Here is an 18,691-nt window from a genome sequence, read left to right as displayed (position 1 = left end):
GTTCAGTGGGGCCTAGTCCCAGGGAACTGTGCACAGCAATTTAATCGGAGCCACTCTTTTCAGTAGAGTCATAGAAATTCAACATGTTCTGCTGAACTCAAGAAAAGGTAAATATGCTAATCAAATGATGCTCGATTTTGCAAACATTTATGCTGTGGCTTAAGGAATGCTTTGTCTAGTCCAGGGATGGGGAACTGGTGGCCCTCCCAATGTTGCTGGAGTACAACTCTCATCAGCCTTCACCACTGGCCATGCTGCTAAGGGCTGGCAGGAAATGAACGAACAACATATGGAGGGCAACCAGTTGCCCATCTGTACTCTAGTATAGGGGAGTTGAAGAGCAAGATACGAAATTTAATGAATCACACAAACATGAATCTCAGTCATATTTGTTTTGTATAATGGGGTTGCTTAATTTGGAAATAGAAGTTACTTAGCCTGATGGATCCACAGAAATGCTCCAAAACTTAGATACCTACCTTAAGCAAATCCGGTCTGTTTTTAATTTCAGCAAGGCTGCTCCATGATAAACTCCCCAGGGAATAATCAAGCTTACAAATGAAATGGTCAGGCACGCAACTGTTACAAACTTTTTTTTTTTATTAACATTTCTGAATTCCTTTTTTTATTTTTAATCTTTACAGTAGTTAATGTGCAATTTCTTGATACTCTCAGGTCACAGGGATGAGGGAGTCACAAAATTTTTCTTGGCACTTATAACACAGAACAAATACTGGCATTATCCAGGGGCAAAGAGGTGGGCTTTAAGGTGAAAAGCAGGGGGTGCTGAGGGAGCTGGGGTGGGGCGGGCGGGGGAAAGGGGGAGGATGCTTTTGTTATTTCATTTTAAAGGATCTGTTTTCCTCTCTGAGAGGGTTTTACAAGGGGCAAGGAGGGAGAGGGGCTGATATTGGAGTAGCTGCTTGCATCAACCCAAAGCGCCTGGAAGGGGGAAGAGAGAAAAGTCCATGCTGCATCTGCACAGAGGTTACATAATCAGGCTTTGTTAGTGCTTTTCAGTGTACATTTTTTTGTCCTTTTTTATAAAATTGTTTGCTCTAGTTTAGAAAAAAAGAAGAAGAACCCAACAAAAGCAAAAAATAAAAGATGGACCAAAAAGTGGATACAACAAAAGACAGAAGAAGGCCTCATTCCCTTCGCCCCATCGTGGGATTATTCCTATTTCCAACAGAAAGCCTGCCCAAGATACAAATAGACCATGGGGGGCGGGGAGAATTATTCAGCTGGCTAGAAGGAACCTCAGAGAAAGATTATAACATTTTGAGTCCAAGTGATCCTCAGAGACCCTCTAATATAGGTAATTCTTAAGTTTCCTCTGCTGCAGGACATTTATGCTGGATCTCCCCATTCTGTTACATCTCCAGATAATATCCATGAGGCTAGACAGTGCCGTTTCAATTGCCTCAGAGTGGGCCTCCCCAGGATTCTACATACCCAGAATTCCAAAAAGCACAGCCCCAATAGGTCATAACATATGTCCAGACATTCCTCTTCCAGTGTCCCTTTGTTTTTGAAATTTAGATCTGGCAGTCCTACCAACACAGCTCACAACACAGAGAAACAGGATAGGATTCTTCAAGGTTAGTAGCTACTTTGGGCCAACTCTCCTAAATATGCCAAGCCTCCTGGTGAGAAAATGTACAACTCTTATCTTTTTGGCCTAGGGGATGCCCTAAGCCAATCACACCTGATTTTTTAAAAAACAACAACAACCCTTTTGCATGCAGACAAATGCTGCAAGAAGTTAGTCTGTTTCATGTTCCAGTGTAAATAAAATTGCTCACCTAAGTTCAGCCAAATGAGATTCAGGGTAAAGGTAAAAAAAGGTAAAGGACCCCTGAACGGTTAAGTCGAGTCAAAGGTGACTGGGGTGTGGCGCTCATCTCGCTTTTCAGGCCAAGGGAGCTGGTGTTTGTCCACAGACAGCTTTCCAGGTCATGTGGCCAGCATGACTAAATCGCTTCTGGCACAATGGAACACTGACGGAAACCAGAGCGCATGGAAACACCGTTTACCTTCCCGCCCCAGCGGTACCTATTTCTCTACTTGCACTGGTGTGCTTTCGAACTGCTAGGTTGGCAGAAGCTGGGACAGAGCAACGGGAGCTCACCCCATCACCTAGATCTGAACCGCTGATCTTCTGATCAGCAGGCCCAAGAGGCTCAGTGGTCAAATACAGAGTCAGACCATTAGTCCATCAAGCTAAATTTTGTCTGTGCTGTCATCCCCAGCCCTACCTGAAAATGCCAAAGATTGAACTTGAATGCAAATCACTTGTTCTACCTCTGACCTATGACTCTTCCCCCAAGCGTCCTTGTAATTTCCATGCACACTTCTGTCCATATCTAAACAGCTTTATGTTAGGAAGAAGGATCAAGAAGGTACTCAGATCAGTTACATAATAACTTACTGGTTTGATTGAACACTTACTTTCTACAGATGTTTCCAAACTCCAATAGTAGGTTAAAAAGTGTTCTTTCCAAAGCTCTGGAATCAAACCTTGTGGCTGATATACAAAAGGTAAAACTCAAACTTTGCTGGCTGACCGCTTGCATTTGCAACACCCGGATGATATAAAATGACCACCACCTGCATCTGTCTTGCAAAAAAAGCATGAGAGAGGGGAGGGAATTTAGGCAGAATAAAAGAGCTGTAGAAATGAGCAAGAATGTGAAATTTCTTTGTCTGTCCCATCTCAGTTTGATTGCAATTTGGTTACTTGCAAGAAGACATGGTAATCATTTCAAGATAACGGATGCAAAACTGGGAATAGCATCGGGATAAGGAAAAAGCAAATATAGTCGTACCTTGGATCTCGAATGCCATGTGACTTGAATGTTTTGGCTCCCAAACACCACAAACCCAGAAGTGAGTGTTTGCAACCGGTTTGCAAACAATCTTTGGAAGCCAAACATCCGACGGGGCTTCCGATTGGCTGCAGGAAGCTCCTGCAGCCAATCAGAAGCCGTGCCTTGGTTGTTGAACGTTTTTGGAAGTCAAATGGACTTCTGGAACAGATTCTGTTCAACAACCAAGGTACGACTGTATGAAAACTTAGAAAAGCTAATGGAAAGCAGTCAAAGCAAGCAAACAAGCTTCCATTCTCATGATGCAGCAGCAAAGCATGTCTTCCACTCTATATACATGCAGCAGGTGATGGTATGTTCAGTCTTGGCTTAGGTTTGGCCTTCTCATACACATGGTAAAGAAAGTGCATTTGGCCTAGTCATAAATATCAGTTTTAGCTGTGTACCCTAAAATGTAAGCCATGAAATGCATTCCAGCTGGAAGGTTAAAAAAACAATTTTTGGTGAGTTACTAGTCTGGGAGGCGGCATTAACAAGAAGCGTAATTTATGACTGACCAGTCATTCCAGAGATGAGAGTTTGAAACAACATTTTATGTTGCTTCAAACAATGGCTTGTTCTTTAACAGGGTTCAAAGTGAGATTTGGGGGCTTGTCCTGCTTTGATATGATCTAGTTTCTACCATCCACCCAGAAGTCTTTTTCTTCTTCAGGGAAAAAAAAAATCAAGCTTAATTTACTCAATCAGGTAACAATGTAGCCCCACCACAGTGTTTTTTTAAAGAGTGCTTCTTCCAATGATGGTCTTACGTGAAGGTCATGGAGAAAAGTAGGCCCACAAGGACTAGTACGTGAAGAGGAACATATGAAAGCATTCTAGCCTCTTTCACCACATTTACTTAGAATTTCAGAGTAATTTCCAAACCAAATATAAGCCACCCAACCTTCACTTCTCCAACTTGATTCTTTAGAGAGTGAGTGAGTTCCATTACAAATTCCAGTTCCGCCATCACTGGGAGAGAGGAGAGGGAAATCTATCTGAACTTGTACAATTTAGAACTTAAAGGTCAAATGGGAGAGGTTTGGTGGGGTGGGGGAGAAAGTAAGAGAAGAGAGTATGATGCACATCAGTCAGCCAGTGTAATGATGTGTGTATATATTATATATATGAGTAACAGAGTCAATGACCAGGCATTTGGAGGAGAGGGACTTGGGCCATATGCAACTGGAGTTGAGTGCAACTGGTAACTTCATAACCCCATAACAAATGGTGGCCTCATGTGCATTAAATTATTCACCCAGCCATTCAGCAACACTTAGATGAACATGCAGGTGTGCATCCAGGGGCAATGTATATGTATAGTTGCTTACACATGTGGTTCTTTTTTTCTGGATTAGGTTGACAGATGCCTTGCAACCAAGCTGATATCTTATTTTGTTCCATGTTCATATTCAGCATGACTTAGAACAAGGCCAATCCTCAAGGGAAATCTCATTAAATTTCCCTTCTAGAACTATCTGAGAAATCAGATTAAGAAAATTAGAATGAGATTGCCACTTTTTGTGTAGTGAATATCTATGTTTTTAAATAAAAAAAATTCTTCCAGTAGCACCTTTAAGACCAACTAAGTTAGTTCTTGGTATAAGCTTTCGTGTGCATGCACACTTCTTCAGATACACTGTGTATCTGAAGAAGTGTGCATGCACACGAAAGCTTATACCAAGAACTAACTTAGTTGGTCTTAAAGGTGCTACTGGAAGAATTTTTTTTATTTTGACTATGGCAGACCAACACGGCTACCTATCTGTAACTGGAACTATGTTTTTAAATGTTACTTTTCCATCAACTTCTTCAGGGAAAAGTACAAGGGTAAAATGAGTGAGCTTAAGTACAGACATGACCATATAATGCAATAGAAAAATAGGGCATGCTGGGTGATAAAATAACCCTTTCCTGTTTAAAAGCAGCTAGTGGGGAAGGAGAAGAAATGGCCTGAAAGAAAGCGAGAACTTAGTGTTATGTCAGAATTGTGTCAATGCCAACATTTATGCTTTCAGATCTTGGCAAAATGTGATCCATTCCTCCAAGTGTAGTGCAAATGCTGACACAGTCACCAGCTAGTGTCACTAAATAAACCCAGTTTACCATGGGTTTCCACCAACGGAGGCACTGGAATGGCAATTCTGGGGAAGATTGAAAAAGAATATTCTCAGCAAATTCATAAAAATACAATTCCCATGATTTCCCTGGAGAAGTCATGTCATTTAAAGCAGTATAAACCTGACCTAGGTTTGAAATGTAGATCTGCCTACGGTAAGTTTAGATTATTGCCAGCCCTTTTTATTTAAAAACAAACAAACAAACAACCATTTCACAGCGAGTGAAATACAACTGTGCTGGGCCAACACGGAGCAAATGGGGAATGCTACGCATCCAGCCTCCTAGACTTGACCTCAGTCTCCTGCCGCCAAAGGCAAAATGAGTGCTCATTTAAACAGTACTTCCTTTTAACATATTCACGTGTCTGTCTTTGTCTCCCTCCAGTGGAAGGAAAGGAAAATATCCTGCTTTTAGTATCAAATAACTCATTAAAGAAACAACAGCTAAGACTGCCAACTGTGCAGACAAAAGAAAGCCAAAAATATGCCCTGAAGTAGAAGCCAAGTCCTTTCTACGATGAAGCAACGTTGTAGGACATACAAAATGGATGCATGCCATCTTAGTATTTCAAAAGCCATACTCTATTGTACATAACTTTTCAGTCATGCAGCTGGTTGGTGGCCATTTTGTCAAGTTACCTAAGGAGAGTTCTGACCAAGATATCGAGACCCAAAATGTATCCTTGCAGTGCGACCCTGTGCATGTCTACTCAGAAGTATATCCCACTCAGTTCAACGGCACTCACTTCCCAGTTACGTATGCTTAGGATTGCATCCTTAGTGTTGCAAATGTTTTCTCCTGGGCGCAGAAATACAAGTAAAATTAGTGAAGAAGCAAGCATAGATTTGTACTAGTAGGTGAAGCAGCCACTACAAGGTACGTTCCTCCTGCGCCACAAAATTAAATGTACCAGGGTGTTCTCTGAGCTTGCCTACGACAAGTGAAAATATACCCCAGCCCACTTGTCAACATGGAGTAACTGCCAATGCTTAATTAGGAGCACTCAGAGCAAAGTGCTCTCTATAGGCTAGGCTGCTTTTGAGCCCTTTTCGTAACAACAACATGTTCAATTTTTGTTACTGATCTCCACATCAGACCTGGTGGAATCTGAGTGTTGCAACTCTGACTGTAACATATCCAGTACAGAGTTGGTACTACCCACTAGAACTTTTATTAAAAATTATAAGAGAGTTATTTCACAAGAGGTAACTGGGCCTGCTTAGTCTCGCTTCCTCTTCACAAAGAAACAGTGGCCTGAGCCCAGGCGACCACTGCTAGCCCTCCCTTAAGAGAAACGGGACTTTCCCCAGACCAGGCCTGCGTCAACTGACAGATGAGTAGACATGAGATAGCCAGCCCAGCTTGAAATAATAAGCCAGTTAGTCTCCAAGATGTCACAGCATTTGCCATCTTTTTGCTACTAGGGACAACTACTGCTCTGGAGTTTATTCTCTTGGAAATTCATGGGCAGGAGTTTCCACCCTCTTTAAAAAGCTGTAATTCCTTTAAAAAAAAAAAAAGATTGCCACCCATTGCCTCATTTCACAGTTTGATTTGCTCAAAGGAAGGCCAACCGTTTCCTGAGAGAATTGCAGACTTTGTTTTCTAGTAAGAATAACCAAGAGAGAGATTCTCGCAATGTAATTCAAAGTCGTTATCTTAGACCATACAGATAGAAATGCAGAAAGAGGGAGAGGAGCTTTGCTGCAATCAGGGTAGAACCTAAATGTGCTTGCTTCCCATCTAAATGTAGTTTCCATCTCAAAATATCCCTATGAACCCGAGGATGGGAGTTCTTCATTATGCACCAGGGGTGCAAACTTGAATAAAATGGGGGGGGGGCAGGTAAACTCTGCCCTGCATAATCGATGACATGACTTAGTGTACACACACTATTTGGATTACAATGCCTATCAACTTGTGGGGGGGTGGGGTGGCTACATCAAATATTTTATGGGGGGAGCGAAGGGACCTTGGCCCCTAGGAGTTGGCTCCTCTGCTATGCACCAAATATGACTCGGAAGCATCACTAACGGAGCAGAGGAAGGAAAGAGGCAAAATTTCACACTGTGATTCATTACCTGGTGCTGGGAGGCGAGCTAAGGCCAAAGGCAGCCTTGCATACTGGGTAGCTTCTGGCACTTCTAGGGGAAAAGAATGTGATGCTTTCTCCCTTGGCTTTCCTCTTCCTTCAAAACCTGATTCCCAAACACTGTGACATTTGAGCCAATTTAGCTGAAGTGGCAGAAAAGGTTGGCATTTCAATCAGCAGTGCTGCTATTTGTTCCACAGACTGGCTGAAAAGTGAATAGTTTGCACATTGCACCCCACGTTTAAACTAAACACCTCAGAGATAACACTAGGCTTAGGAAACATTGGAGGTATCAGAGCTACATTAGACCTGCATGTATAATTTGGGGTTTTTGCGGGGGTGGGTGGGTTTGGGTGCGGGGGTGAGAACCTTCCTTGTTCCCTTCATGACTCTGTGCCACTCAAAATATGGAAGGGCTGCACTGCCAAACAGATTTGCCGTATACGTTCTCAGTTCAGTAGGCTAGGCTGGTCAAAACCTCCAAGGCAGATAATGGATGGGGAAGGTACATAAGGTCTAGAAGACAGAAAAAGTAGGGAGAGGTATGTCTGAGAGGGAGGGAGGGAGGGAGGGAGGGAGGGAGGGAGGGAGGGAAGGGAAGAAAGAGAAAGAGAGAAAAAAGAGTAAGGAAAAGGGAGTGTACTGACAACGGCAGGGGTGTAATTGCCATGCTGTGCAAGACCTGAACATACCTAGGCAAGAGTGGAGGGAAGCCAAGATGAGTAAGGATAACATGAGCACAGCACTGGGGTCCAGTCCCTTCCCTGTTCTCATTTATCATGGCACTAGGATTTTCCCACTCTCTAGTATGAACCTGAGGAAAAGGCTTGACGATGATCAGTCTAAGTTAGAGAGAGCCCTGTCTGGCGAGAACCCGATCTGATGAAGAAAGAGGCAGCACTCTGGGATAAGACCTCCCTGGATCATGGCCTCCATTTGCAAATGGATTTGGTATTAAAAAAAAAAAATCTACTAAAATATATATCTAAGAACAATTAATAGCACAACAAGGACAGAGGGAAGGGACGGGGGAGAAAATGCCAGCCAGAACTGCCAATGCAGCAGCAAGACCTCCCCTCTGAGCCCGTACTACCTGTGGCGCCTGAGGAAGCAAGGCCCATGTTTAATAATATATATATATATATATGTATATATATATTTTTAAAGGAGAAGGCACAATGCTCTTTCTCCTCTGCCGAAACAAAAACAAAAACCAACAACGGGTGGGAAGAAATGAAATAAAGGTGGAAAAACGATTCTACAAAAATCAAATTAGGAAATAAAAACCATCGACTGGGGGCGGGGGAAAGAGATGGGCATGTTTTTACTGGAGGCCCTCGGTGGAGGTGCCTGCGTCACCGTCATGGCTGCCCGTCTCGAAGCTGTGCTCCACCCCCATGATGTCTGGCTCCATCTTGCCAGTGTCATTGATGAAGGTGGTGTAAGTGTCGCCCTCGGCCATCAGTAGTTTCAGTTTGGGGATCCAGCTCTTGCGGACAACGCGCCGCGCGTTCGTGCACATATCAGCAGCAATTGCATTCATCTCGCTCTCCTTGAAGTTGGGGGCAAAGTTCTGGCAATAAACTGAGGAAGAGAAGAAGGGCGTGAGCCCGGATCAGGGTCGCTATAGCGGCAACTGGGAATCAATATCCTCACAGCTCTTTGCCTCTCGGGAACCCAAACACCAACGCCTGCCCAAGCCAGCAAAGATCCCCGAGATGCTGGTGGAAGCCTGCAGTGACTCACAGCACAGTAAATCTTAAAACCACAGCTTGGAGTGAGACAAAGGACCCGCTTCCAGCTCTGTATTTGCTTCCGCTGCTGGAATCATTACGGATCTGGGTGCTCCAATAGGGTGGAATAGGATATTCTGCCTATTGACCATATGACACACAGCTAAAATTTCCCACCTCATGCCCTTCAAGAAAGCAGTAATAATATACTCCTAAGCTCCCTCCCCACCGCAGAAGGATCTATTAAGGCAGACACTCACACTTCACAGCATGCAGCACCCGGCTGTCGAGGGGTTTCCGGCTAGGGTCGTTGGTGGAGGAGCGGATTCCAGTGCCACAACTGTTGGCAAGGGTGTTCCTGGCAAGCGGTGTGAAAGAGAAAGTATTTAAATCCTTTACCAGCAGTATCTTATTGTTCTCCACCCACCCACCTTTAACTGTCCACTCCTAGCCGTTCCAGCTCCTGCCTCGCCTCTTGCTCTGGCAGGACTCCTCAAGCCCAGAAGTCCTGCCTCAAAAGCAGAAAGAAATGGTGTGGCAAAAAAAGGGGCTGGAAACAGAGCAAAATGGAGCCTTTCCCCCTTTTCTACACACTGGGAGGCTCACTCACCGGTCAAAGAAAGATGCTAGTAGTCGTCTGAGAAGCACTTTGTGTCGTGTCCCAGCACTGACATGACAGTTCATCAGCTGCGCCCGGGTGATGTACACGTTGGTACCTAGGCAGGGAAAAGAGACAAGGCCTGTTGTGAAAACAACAAGCTTTCAACTTGGATGCAGACCCATAAGCCACCTAATCACTTGTGTGCAATACCAGATGCTTTCTGGAAGCAACAAGAAACAATTATAATGGGATCCATCCAGCCATTCTCAGCTTCCAACTCCGTGTAGAACAGCCTTTCTCAACCTGTGGGTCCCCAGATGTTGTTGAACTACAGCTCCCATCACCCCTAGCTAGCAAGGCCAGAGCTCAAGGATGATGGGAGTTGTAGTCCAACAACATCTGGGGACCCACAGGTTGAGAACCGCTAGTGCAGAACTATGGCAAGCACAAAGTTGGCTAACAGTCATTAACTCCTGGGTGAGTTTGGTCCCATCCTGTAAACACAGCTGCACAAGTGGCTTTTGAGAGCACACAACATCAGCAGGCTTCCAAAAGGAATCGGGTTGGCGACTGTGAGAACAGGATGCTGGACTGGATGGGCCATTGGCCTGATCCAGGCAGGGCCAGTTCTAATGCTCTTGCCAGCTTTATACGGACATTTTGGGGACGTGCTTGTGGCTAGTAACTTTGGTGGATTGGGGATGTTGGGAAGACAGATTCAAACCAATACCTGAGAAAGAGGAAGTTCACTTCTGTGTGAAAGGAAAGTTTGACTTGCTGGTCCCAGCAGAGGCTGGGCTACTGAGCAACTCACTCCCCACAGTACAGACAGAGCAAGTACATTGGCACGTGCAAAGGAAAGGCCAACAGCAGGAACCAAATCCCCCAAGATAGCTCTGAGCGGGATGTGGCATGTGCTGGATATGACTTACTTAGCTTGGGTACCAACACAGTTTCTCTCCTTCCTATCCCAGTGCTGGGCACCAGCCTATAAGAGATGCAGCAGTGTGGGGCAGTGGAAAGCCAAAAGCTGGATTAGCTCATAAGCAAGATTTACAAACTGATTTCCTGTTTTTCTGGCTTTCTTTCCAATAGTCTTTAGATCAAGAGTTTGAAGTCTTTCCTGCTAATTTGAAACAGTGCTCACGGAGTATGCTTTGTCTAATGCAGCGGGGCATGGCAAGGTCCCCGCCAGCTCCTTTTAACTGATCAGAGAATGCCACGGAACAAAGGTACAAGGGGCTGGAAGCTGGGATGCCCTGGTAGGATCATCTCAAGGCCTAATCAGACTCTGAGGCCATGAGCAGTCAATTTCTATGTAACATACACATGCATTACTTCAGGGTGCTATTCAGGCAGCCCCAACCTCTTGACTCCTGCTTGCAACCTGCAACCACGAGAGCTGTGGTACCCGATTTACTAGTTGTTGTTTTTAATCTGAGAGAGGAAGCCCCCCTGAACCTGAAGGATCTTCTGGTATTTTGTAGGCTAATAATCAGGATCACCTTGCTCTGGGGGGGGGGGGGGGAGAAACTGCCACTTCATTCTGCCAACAAGGCCCTAATCCATCAGACTGGGATTAATTTTAGGAAGCCAGCCAGACTTTTCCTCCTGACTGCAACTGGCTTGAAACCTACATTCTCACTCACCGCCCCCCCCCACTTGACCCCAACAAGCTGAGGCACCTATCTTACCTGTCACAAGTTCCAGCTTCTCAGCTGGGTCCCCCTCATCGTACAACTTGGGGTGGCACCGGTTCCCAATCTGGTTGATGAGCTCAGCAGGCAGCGAAGCCAAATCCTGCCGCACCCGTATCCGGTTGCGAGACTCGGAGGCCACCTGGTCTGGCAGCGCTTCCACTTTCTCTGCTGGGCAAAAAGGAGAAGGGAGGCAAGGAGGGAAAACATGAAGAAAATGTGTGAAAAGCAAGTAAGGAATGAAGCTTAAAGCTGTGGAATCTCAACAAGTATATATCCCACCACAAACATATATTCTTTTCCTCCTCTCACTATTTCCTCCTCTCACAAGAACAGAAAGCTGTTTGGAAGCTTATGTGTTTTTATCTTTTCAATAAAAGTGAAAGTGGGGAGAGCTCATTGCTGTTGTTGCCACAGGGATCTCCAGTCAGTGAAAAGGGTTAGATCCACACTATTCAATGGGATGCAGGGAGATGAAATGCTGACAGGTGGCAAAAGCTCCATAATCCATAAGGCCTGGATGATTTTATGTTTCTGTTTGCACTGCTCATCTCAAGCAGGAACCTGTCAGGAGCATAGTACATCATATTTATAGGATACTTTCCGGAAGTGCTTTCTAAAAATTCACAGCCATCTTTACAACAACCCCCCTTAGGCAGAATTGTTATAGCCTTATTAAATACTGGGAAGGAGGTAGGTGAGGCTGACAAGAGCAACTTTCTTAAGGCTACATAGTAGGCTTATGTCTGAACTACAATGATACTACAGCTTACACTGCATTTTTACTAATGCTCCTCCTATTATTATTTGATTATATACCATTTCTCAAAATGGTGTACAAACAACATAAATGATTTTAAACTAGCAAACACACAAATGGAGTAGATCAAAAGTAACAAGTCACCTATCAAATGAAGATTAGAAAAGTCCTAAATTGCCTCTGAAAGGATGGCAGGGGGGCAGGCTAAAGGCACAGCCAACGGGAAGGCATTCTAGAATACTAGAACTCAAAGAGAGATTTCTTGTGGATGCTGAACTGTCCTTCATATAAGATGTAAACTTCAGCAGCGCCTCCTCAGTAGATGGATCATATGTTCCCTGTGATCAGGACTGTGGCTGTTTAAGGCAATAAATTAGCAGCCAGTGACTGCTAGGATAGCTCAGTCGGTAGAGCACGAGACTCTTAATCTCAGGGTCATGGGTTTGAGCCTCACAATGGCCAAAAGATTCCTGCATTGCAGGGGGTTGGACTAGATGACCCTTGTGGTTCCTTCCAACTCTATGATTCTGTGATTCTATGAAATTCTTAGTATGTTATACAAGAAGGCCAGCTCAAGAGTCTACAACTGAGCAGCATTCTGCCAAAACTTCTGAACAGTCTTCAAGAGTTGACCCATGTAGCATGCATTACAGTAGTCTAGACCAGGAGTCACTAAGGCATGTATGATAGTTCTAGGTCTATGAAGCTTAACCATAACAGGATTAAAAAAAAATAGTGGGAGGATAAGACTGTAAATGGCTACTAGTCATAATGGCTATGTGTTTAATATGAGAGACAGTATGCTGTGGACCAGGTATCCCCAAACTCGGCCCTCCAGCTGTTTTGGGACTACAACTCCCATCATCCCTCGCTAACAGGACCAGTGGTCAAGGATGATGGGAATTGTAGTCCCAAAACAGCTGGAGGGCCAAGTTTGGGGATGCCTGCTATGGACCATGAACGGGACAGTGCTACTGCCCTCTTGCTGTACTTGCAGACTTCACCTAGGCATCTGGTTGGTTTGTGTGAGCACTGACTAGATGGGCTTTGGTCTCATCCATCAGAGCTCTTAAGTTCTTATTAAGTTCCTTGCTACATCTGCTCTTTTCAGTGCACATTTTTGCTGACTAAATCTCAAGAGCCTTGAGTATTTGGCCATGGGAAACTGGACTGGAAAGAGAGACTCAGAAGGCACAAAGACAGCCTTATCCCACATGGACATACAAGGCCATAGTGATGGTTGGAACCCAAGGTAAAAGTCACCCGAGGAATTAACCCCTAGAAAACCCAGGCCACCTTTGCTTGCTCCCTCTTTAGAGTCCAGTTTCAAAGCCCTGGTCACTCTCTTCCCTGCAAGCCACACCTCCAAGGTGCAGGGATATCCAGGCTTGATTCTAAGGCTGTGAGAAATAGAGAATTAATTGACTCTTTAATACAGATACTCTGCCCCCGGGGCAGCTTTCAATATGTCAGGGAGTGCTTCACACAGTAGAGGCAGCTACATGCCATCTAAAATACTTAGCAATTTTCCACTACTACTTAACGTATGGAAAGCAGCAACTTTTTAACACCACAAGAACACCCATGGAATCAAGATGGTGTGTCAAGCCCAACTGCAGCACTTCCGCCGTGTATTGTGTGAAGGGGTGGGTGACAATGCCCTCATCTCGCATTTCACTAGGCAGAAGTGGACACATGATGAATATCATGTACATACTTCTGCTGTGAAACGTGAAGAGGCCCAGACTGAGCCAATCCAACTCCACAGATTCCCGTGGATAGTGAAAATTCATTTGAGTGGGATGAGAGATGGAGGCCTGCTCAGTGGCTGCACCCAGCTTATGGAATGCCTTGTCCTGTGAAGTGTGGTTGGCACTTAGAATCACAGATTTGTAGAGTTGAAATGGACCCTACCAACCCCCTACAATGCAGGAATATGCAGTTGTCCCATAAAAGGATCGAAACGACAACCTTGGTATTATCAGCACCATGCTCTAACCAGCTAAGATATCAGACTGCCGCTTCCCCGTTGTTGAAGACTGCTTGAATTCAGCAGACTTCTATTGTACGGCTTTTATATGTTTTGGTTTCAACTGCTGGCCCAGTTTCTTCTGTCAATTTTTTTATATTGCTGTTTTAACAGAATTGCAGATTTTAAGGTTTTGTGCGTCACTCTGAGTGGCGCTCTTGCACCAGAAGGGTGAGATCTAAATGTTTTAACACACAATTTAAAAGCACTCCTTTCCCCAGCCTCCAATAACTTTCCCCATAATGCATCTCTGCAATGATTTTTTTTAAAACCCCAAATCACAGGTGGGCAACTTGAACCAATTCCCTTCCTGCAGGGAAGAAGCTGAACAGGAATGTTGTCCAGTCACCAATCTGCCGTTGCCACTCACCCGTCTGGCCTACATTCATCATGCTGTACATCGTGTACATGTTGCAGATCTGCCGGTACTGCTCGTCAGAGCCCTCCTCGGGAGCGTCCTCCTCCTCGTCTTCCTCATTGTGGTAGGAACTGGGGCTGTCGCTAGTGTAGGCACTGGAGGTACCAGGGCTCGTCTGGTCTGATGTGCTGGGGCCACTGACCACGCCTGCCCCTCCACTGCCTCCCGTTAGCGCCCCCTGTTGTTGAGACTGCTGTTGCTGCTGCTGCTGCTGCTGCTGCTGCTGCGCCTGCCGGTTACCCCCGCTCAGCTCCTGCTGCGAGGAGATCTTGGCCATTTTGCGGCTGCCGTTACTGCCGCCTCCGCCTCCGCCTCCCCCTTCCTTCTGGCTGCTTTCCCAGAGCCGCTTAACCACAAATGTGCACTGGACAGAGTCCGACTCCTGCTGCTCCGTCTTTACGCGAGAGACCAGGGGCAGGGGGGTGTTGCCGGAGGGCCAGGTGGAGGTCTGGGCCACGGGGCTCTGTGGCTCAGAGGAAGGTGCCTCTTCGGTGTGCAAGCCTTGGGAATCGCAGCTGGGCGAGCTGACCTTCAAGAAGAACTCAGTCCCCTTCTCCATGATCTCCTGGATCTGCAGGAACCCAGCCGTGTACATTAGCAGGAACTGGTCGCCCACGTTCATGCTGAGGCGGCCGGTGTAGCAGAAGCTGAGGATCTGCTGGAAGGACTGGGGCTGCACAGCAGCAGGAAGCTCCACCACCGTGCTCTTGCTGTTGTTGAAAAGGTCCCGGAAGTAGCAGCTGCTGGCCGCCAGCACAGCCCGGTGTGCCTTGAAAGCATGCCCCTTCACCACCACCGAGACGTCACAGTACAGGCCCTGCAATCGCTGCTCATTCAGGCACTCCAGGATGCTGTTACCAAAGTTGGGGATCTCCATCTGGAGAATCTGAGCCATCCTCTCCTTCTCTTCACGTGGGTAGGTGAGCTGCAAAGGGAAGAAGGAGCCAGAGAGGTTGTAGATGGGTCCAGCATGGAAAGGCACATATGAGAAAAGGGGGAACATTGGGGAAAGGGAAGAGAAGGTCATCCATTTCCTTTTACTCCCTGGTAGGTCCCCCTACCAGGACGCGGGTGGCGCTGTGGATTAAACCACAGAGCCTAGGACTTGCCGATCAGAAGGTCGGCAGTTTGAATCCCCGCGACGGGGTGAGCTCCCGTTGCTCAATCCCTGCTCCTGCCAACCTAGCAGTTTGAAAGCACATCAAAGTGCAAGTAGATAAATAGGTACCACTCTGGCGGGAAGGTAAGCGGCATTTTCGTGCACTGCTCTGGTTCGCCAGAAGTGGTTTAGTCATGCTGGCCACATGACCTGGAAGCTGTACGCCGGCTCCCTCGGCCAATAAAGCGAGATGAGCGTCGCAACCCCAGAGTCGGCCATGACTGGACCTAATGGTCAGGGGTCCCTTTACCTTTACCTAGGTCCCCCTTCATACTGTCTGGTGAAGGAAGGGTTACCTTGAAAAGGTGGCAGAGGGGAAAAAATATGCTGGCCACCCAATCAACTATTTTATGTGCCGTTTCTAGAAATGGCAACATCATTCCATTACAGATCTTTTCCAGCTTTCAGTAGTCAGAAGTTATTGTGACACACCAAGCGCAAGACTGGCTTAGCAATTTTGGCTAAACTAAGAATTCTATGAAGCCAGGCATAGAGAGGACACATTCCCCATCAGGAGGGAAGTTAAAACACAGCGAGGCATCAGTGGAACAAGAAGAGGGTTTGGAATTCTGCATAGAAGGGACAGGAACAGGAAATAAAATACAGTGGAACCTCGGTTTTCAAACATAATCTGTTCTGGAAGACAGTTTGACTTTCAAAATGTTCGAAAACCAAGGATCAATGGGCAGTCGGCAAAATCCATTGAAAAAATGGAAAAACCTGCAGCGGAAGCCATTCAACCTCCGAGGCGTGTTCGAAAACGGAAGCAATTACTTCTGGGTTTTCGGTGTTCGGGTTTTGAATCGTTCGGCTTCCGAGACGCTTGAAAACCAAGGTTCGACTGTAGGTGCTTTGAAGTCTGTGTTTATGGAATAATTTCATTATGGTTGCATTGATTAAACATTATTTGTACACACTCTGTGGGGGGGGAAGGTAAAATATCTACCTGAGTGGGGAGTAACTTAATGGAGAGTGGGTGAAGTCTTGAAGACAGGGAAGCCTACTTTCAATAGGAAAAGAATCCCTCCTTGCAGAAAATGTCCCAAGCTTGTGACAGCCTCAGGCCAAAATGTGGATATAAACAGAGATATGTTATTGAATGTACAAGTTTCTTTCTTGGCCAGGTAATGTGAGCAGAAGAGGAAGTATGTCATTAAGGTCAGAGGTGCAAGCGCTCAGGACAGACATCTCAGCCAACACTCTTCCCAACCCCATCCTTTTAAAATAAATGCTGCATTAAGTCCCCTGACCGACTAATCCATTAAAAGAAAATGTTATGTTTCCTTAAAGCATGCATCCACCCTATTGTTATAGCAGACATGTGTTGCAACTTCTACAGGTACTGGCCCGTCAACATTTTGCCTTGGAAAAGGCAAGGGAAATCAGTAACTTGAAAAACAGAATTGCACACTCTACAACAAAGAAAGCCTTTCAGCAGAAGCTACTAGCTAGGCTATTTTGTAAGGCTAAACTTCAAATAGTTGCTCTTCATATATTTTGAATCATGGATTAGTAGTGATAGAAGGCATGTCAGAATGCCATTTAAGTCCAGCCTCTTGTGGCAGGAGACTCTCCACATCCAACATGCATCTCAGATTAGCCTTGAACAGTAGCTTGGGGAACCTGCAGCCCACAAGTCTAATTGAGTCTTGCCAGGGGTCCTAATTTGGCCTTCAGGACAGGTTTCCCCAAACTAAACCCACCTGCCCTGCACCTAATGTTGTATATGATGTCAGATGTGCAGCCTGTAAAGATGCGACTGAAAAGGAACAACTGGGAGCCTTAAAATTGAGCACCTGATTGTTACTTGGCAAGCGGGGCTTATATTAAGCACCTTTAAAATTCTCTCAAATACAGTATATCATAGAGGACAGTAAACCAGGAATAGAGGGCAAAGATGTGACCAATGAACAGCTCACAAATGTGATTATGGGCTATAACCCTAGTAGCTCACAAACAAAAAACTTGAAATAATAATCCTGGGATTAGAGGCTCAATGAGGGCAAAGCATCGGCGCTTGAGGGCTGAAATGTCTCTGTCCTCCAAGAATTTTTGATGAGAGCGCTGCTGGTTTTGAAAGAACCTAAAGGTCATTTCGTTCTGTTTCCAGAATCAAACCATCCTCTAAATCCAAACTGACCACAGAGACCAGACAGACTAAATTATACGCCAGTTGCAACTGATCTGAAATTGCATTATTGCTGGCTTTCAATGTTGACTCTTTTTGCACAGTACTGCTTTTACTGTATTCTTTTATTTCTGTAAGTTACTGTGAACTGTATGAGGAAAGGTGGTGCATATCCAATTAGCAAAGTGGGGCTTACATTCCAATATTGGCAAATCAAGATGGCTCCAGCAACATTCGCAAATGGACACATCTTTTAGTGTGGTTCTGTAGAATATCTACTACTCCATCCTTGGCTGGCCAATACTCTTTTCACAACTGTGTGTTTGACTTACACAGGACTTTCCCCCTTTCAAAGTACTGTGCTATAAATAAACAACTGGCAAACTCAAAACTATAAAGAAGCACAAAATTAGGGATGCAAGTGATTGGGCACCTCCTCATGCAAGAGAGAAACATGAACAGATGGTATGTAAAGAATACCCAATGACATATATACTGTATGTCAGTGGGCATATATTGTATATTATTATAGCCACACATGGATGTTGAATGTGCTAGAAGGAATGATCAACACTGCTTCTACTTGTAGCAGCAACCTACTACCACAAGGGATCATTTGCATATAACAAACCTTTTACAGTCCTGTGGTTATTAGCAATCAGGAAAGACATAATGTGCATAACGTCCTTATTGAATGATGCACCCCTTTTACACTAGCCTGATGCTGATAACACTCAGCAGTTAGCTGTCACAGGTATTATAGCATAACCATGTGAAACTACAGAACTCGTTTCTCGGATGTTTATTTTCATATTATCAAGCACTGTCCAGATTATGGAAAAGTGACAAGGTTAAAACATAGCTCTTCATTAGCCAGGAAAGGTTTGTGTTTGTTTGTCTAAGCTGGTGAAACATTGTTTGTGTTGGAAGAGACATGCAGACACAAACTATAATGGGAAGTGGCAGCTTTTGCTATTCCGCTCCCCCCCCCCCCAGCCACATGGGGTAAACAAGCTGCAACCCAGCACTGCTGATCCACAAGCCCAGCGAGGCTTCTCTATTGTCAGCTCTAAGAAGGGACAGAAC

General features: G+C 45.3%; 1 protein-coding gene across 6 annotated transcripts in view; it reads right to left on the bottom strand.

Annotated features, from left to right (window-relative positions):
- Positions 1–1,725: 1,725 nt before the first annotated feature.
- NACC1 (nucleus accumbens associated 1) overlaps positions 1,726–18,691 on the bottom strand; it is a 32,108-nt gene continuing 15,142 nt past the window's right edge. For 2 of the 6 annotated variants that reach the window (XM_080991472.1, XM_080991476.1), the window contains exons 2-7: positions 14,271–15,243; positions 11,109–11,282; positions 9,424–9,553; positions 9,074–9,171; positions 4,664–8,664; positions 1,726–4,427 (exon numbers count right to left, since the gene is read on the bottom strand). In XM_080991472.1, the coding sequence (XP_080847598.1) occupies positions 8,405–8,664; positions 9,074–9,171; positions 9,424–9,553; positions 11,109–11,282; positions 14,271–15,213 (1,605 nt within the window). In that variant the 5' untranslated portion in view covers positions 15,214–15,243 and the 3' untranslated portion in view covers positions 1,726–4,427; positions 4,664–8,404. The remainder of the gene's footprint in view (positions 4,428–4,663; positions 8,665–9,073; positions 9,172–9,423; positions 9,554–11,108; positions 11,283–14,270; positions 15,244–18,691) is intronic. The other 4 variants (XM_080991474.1, XM_080991477.1, XM_080991473.1 and 1 more) reach the window with 3 other exon arrangements.

Source organism: Podarcis pityusensis, assembly GCF_964106645.2.
Source record: "Podarcis pityusensis genome assembly, chromosome: 2".
NCBI lineage: Eukaryota > Metazoa > Chordata > Lepidosauria > Squamata > Lacertidae > Podarcis > Podarcis pityusensis.
This window is presented reverse-complemented; position numbering and strand designations above follow the sequence as displayed.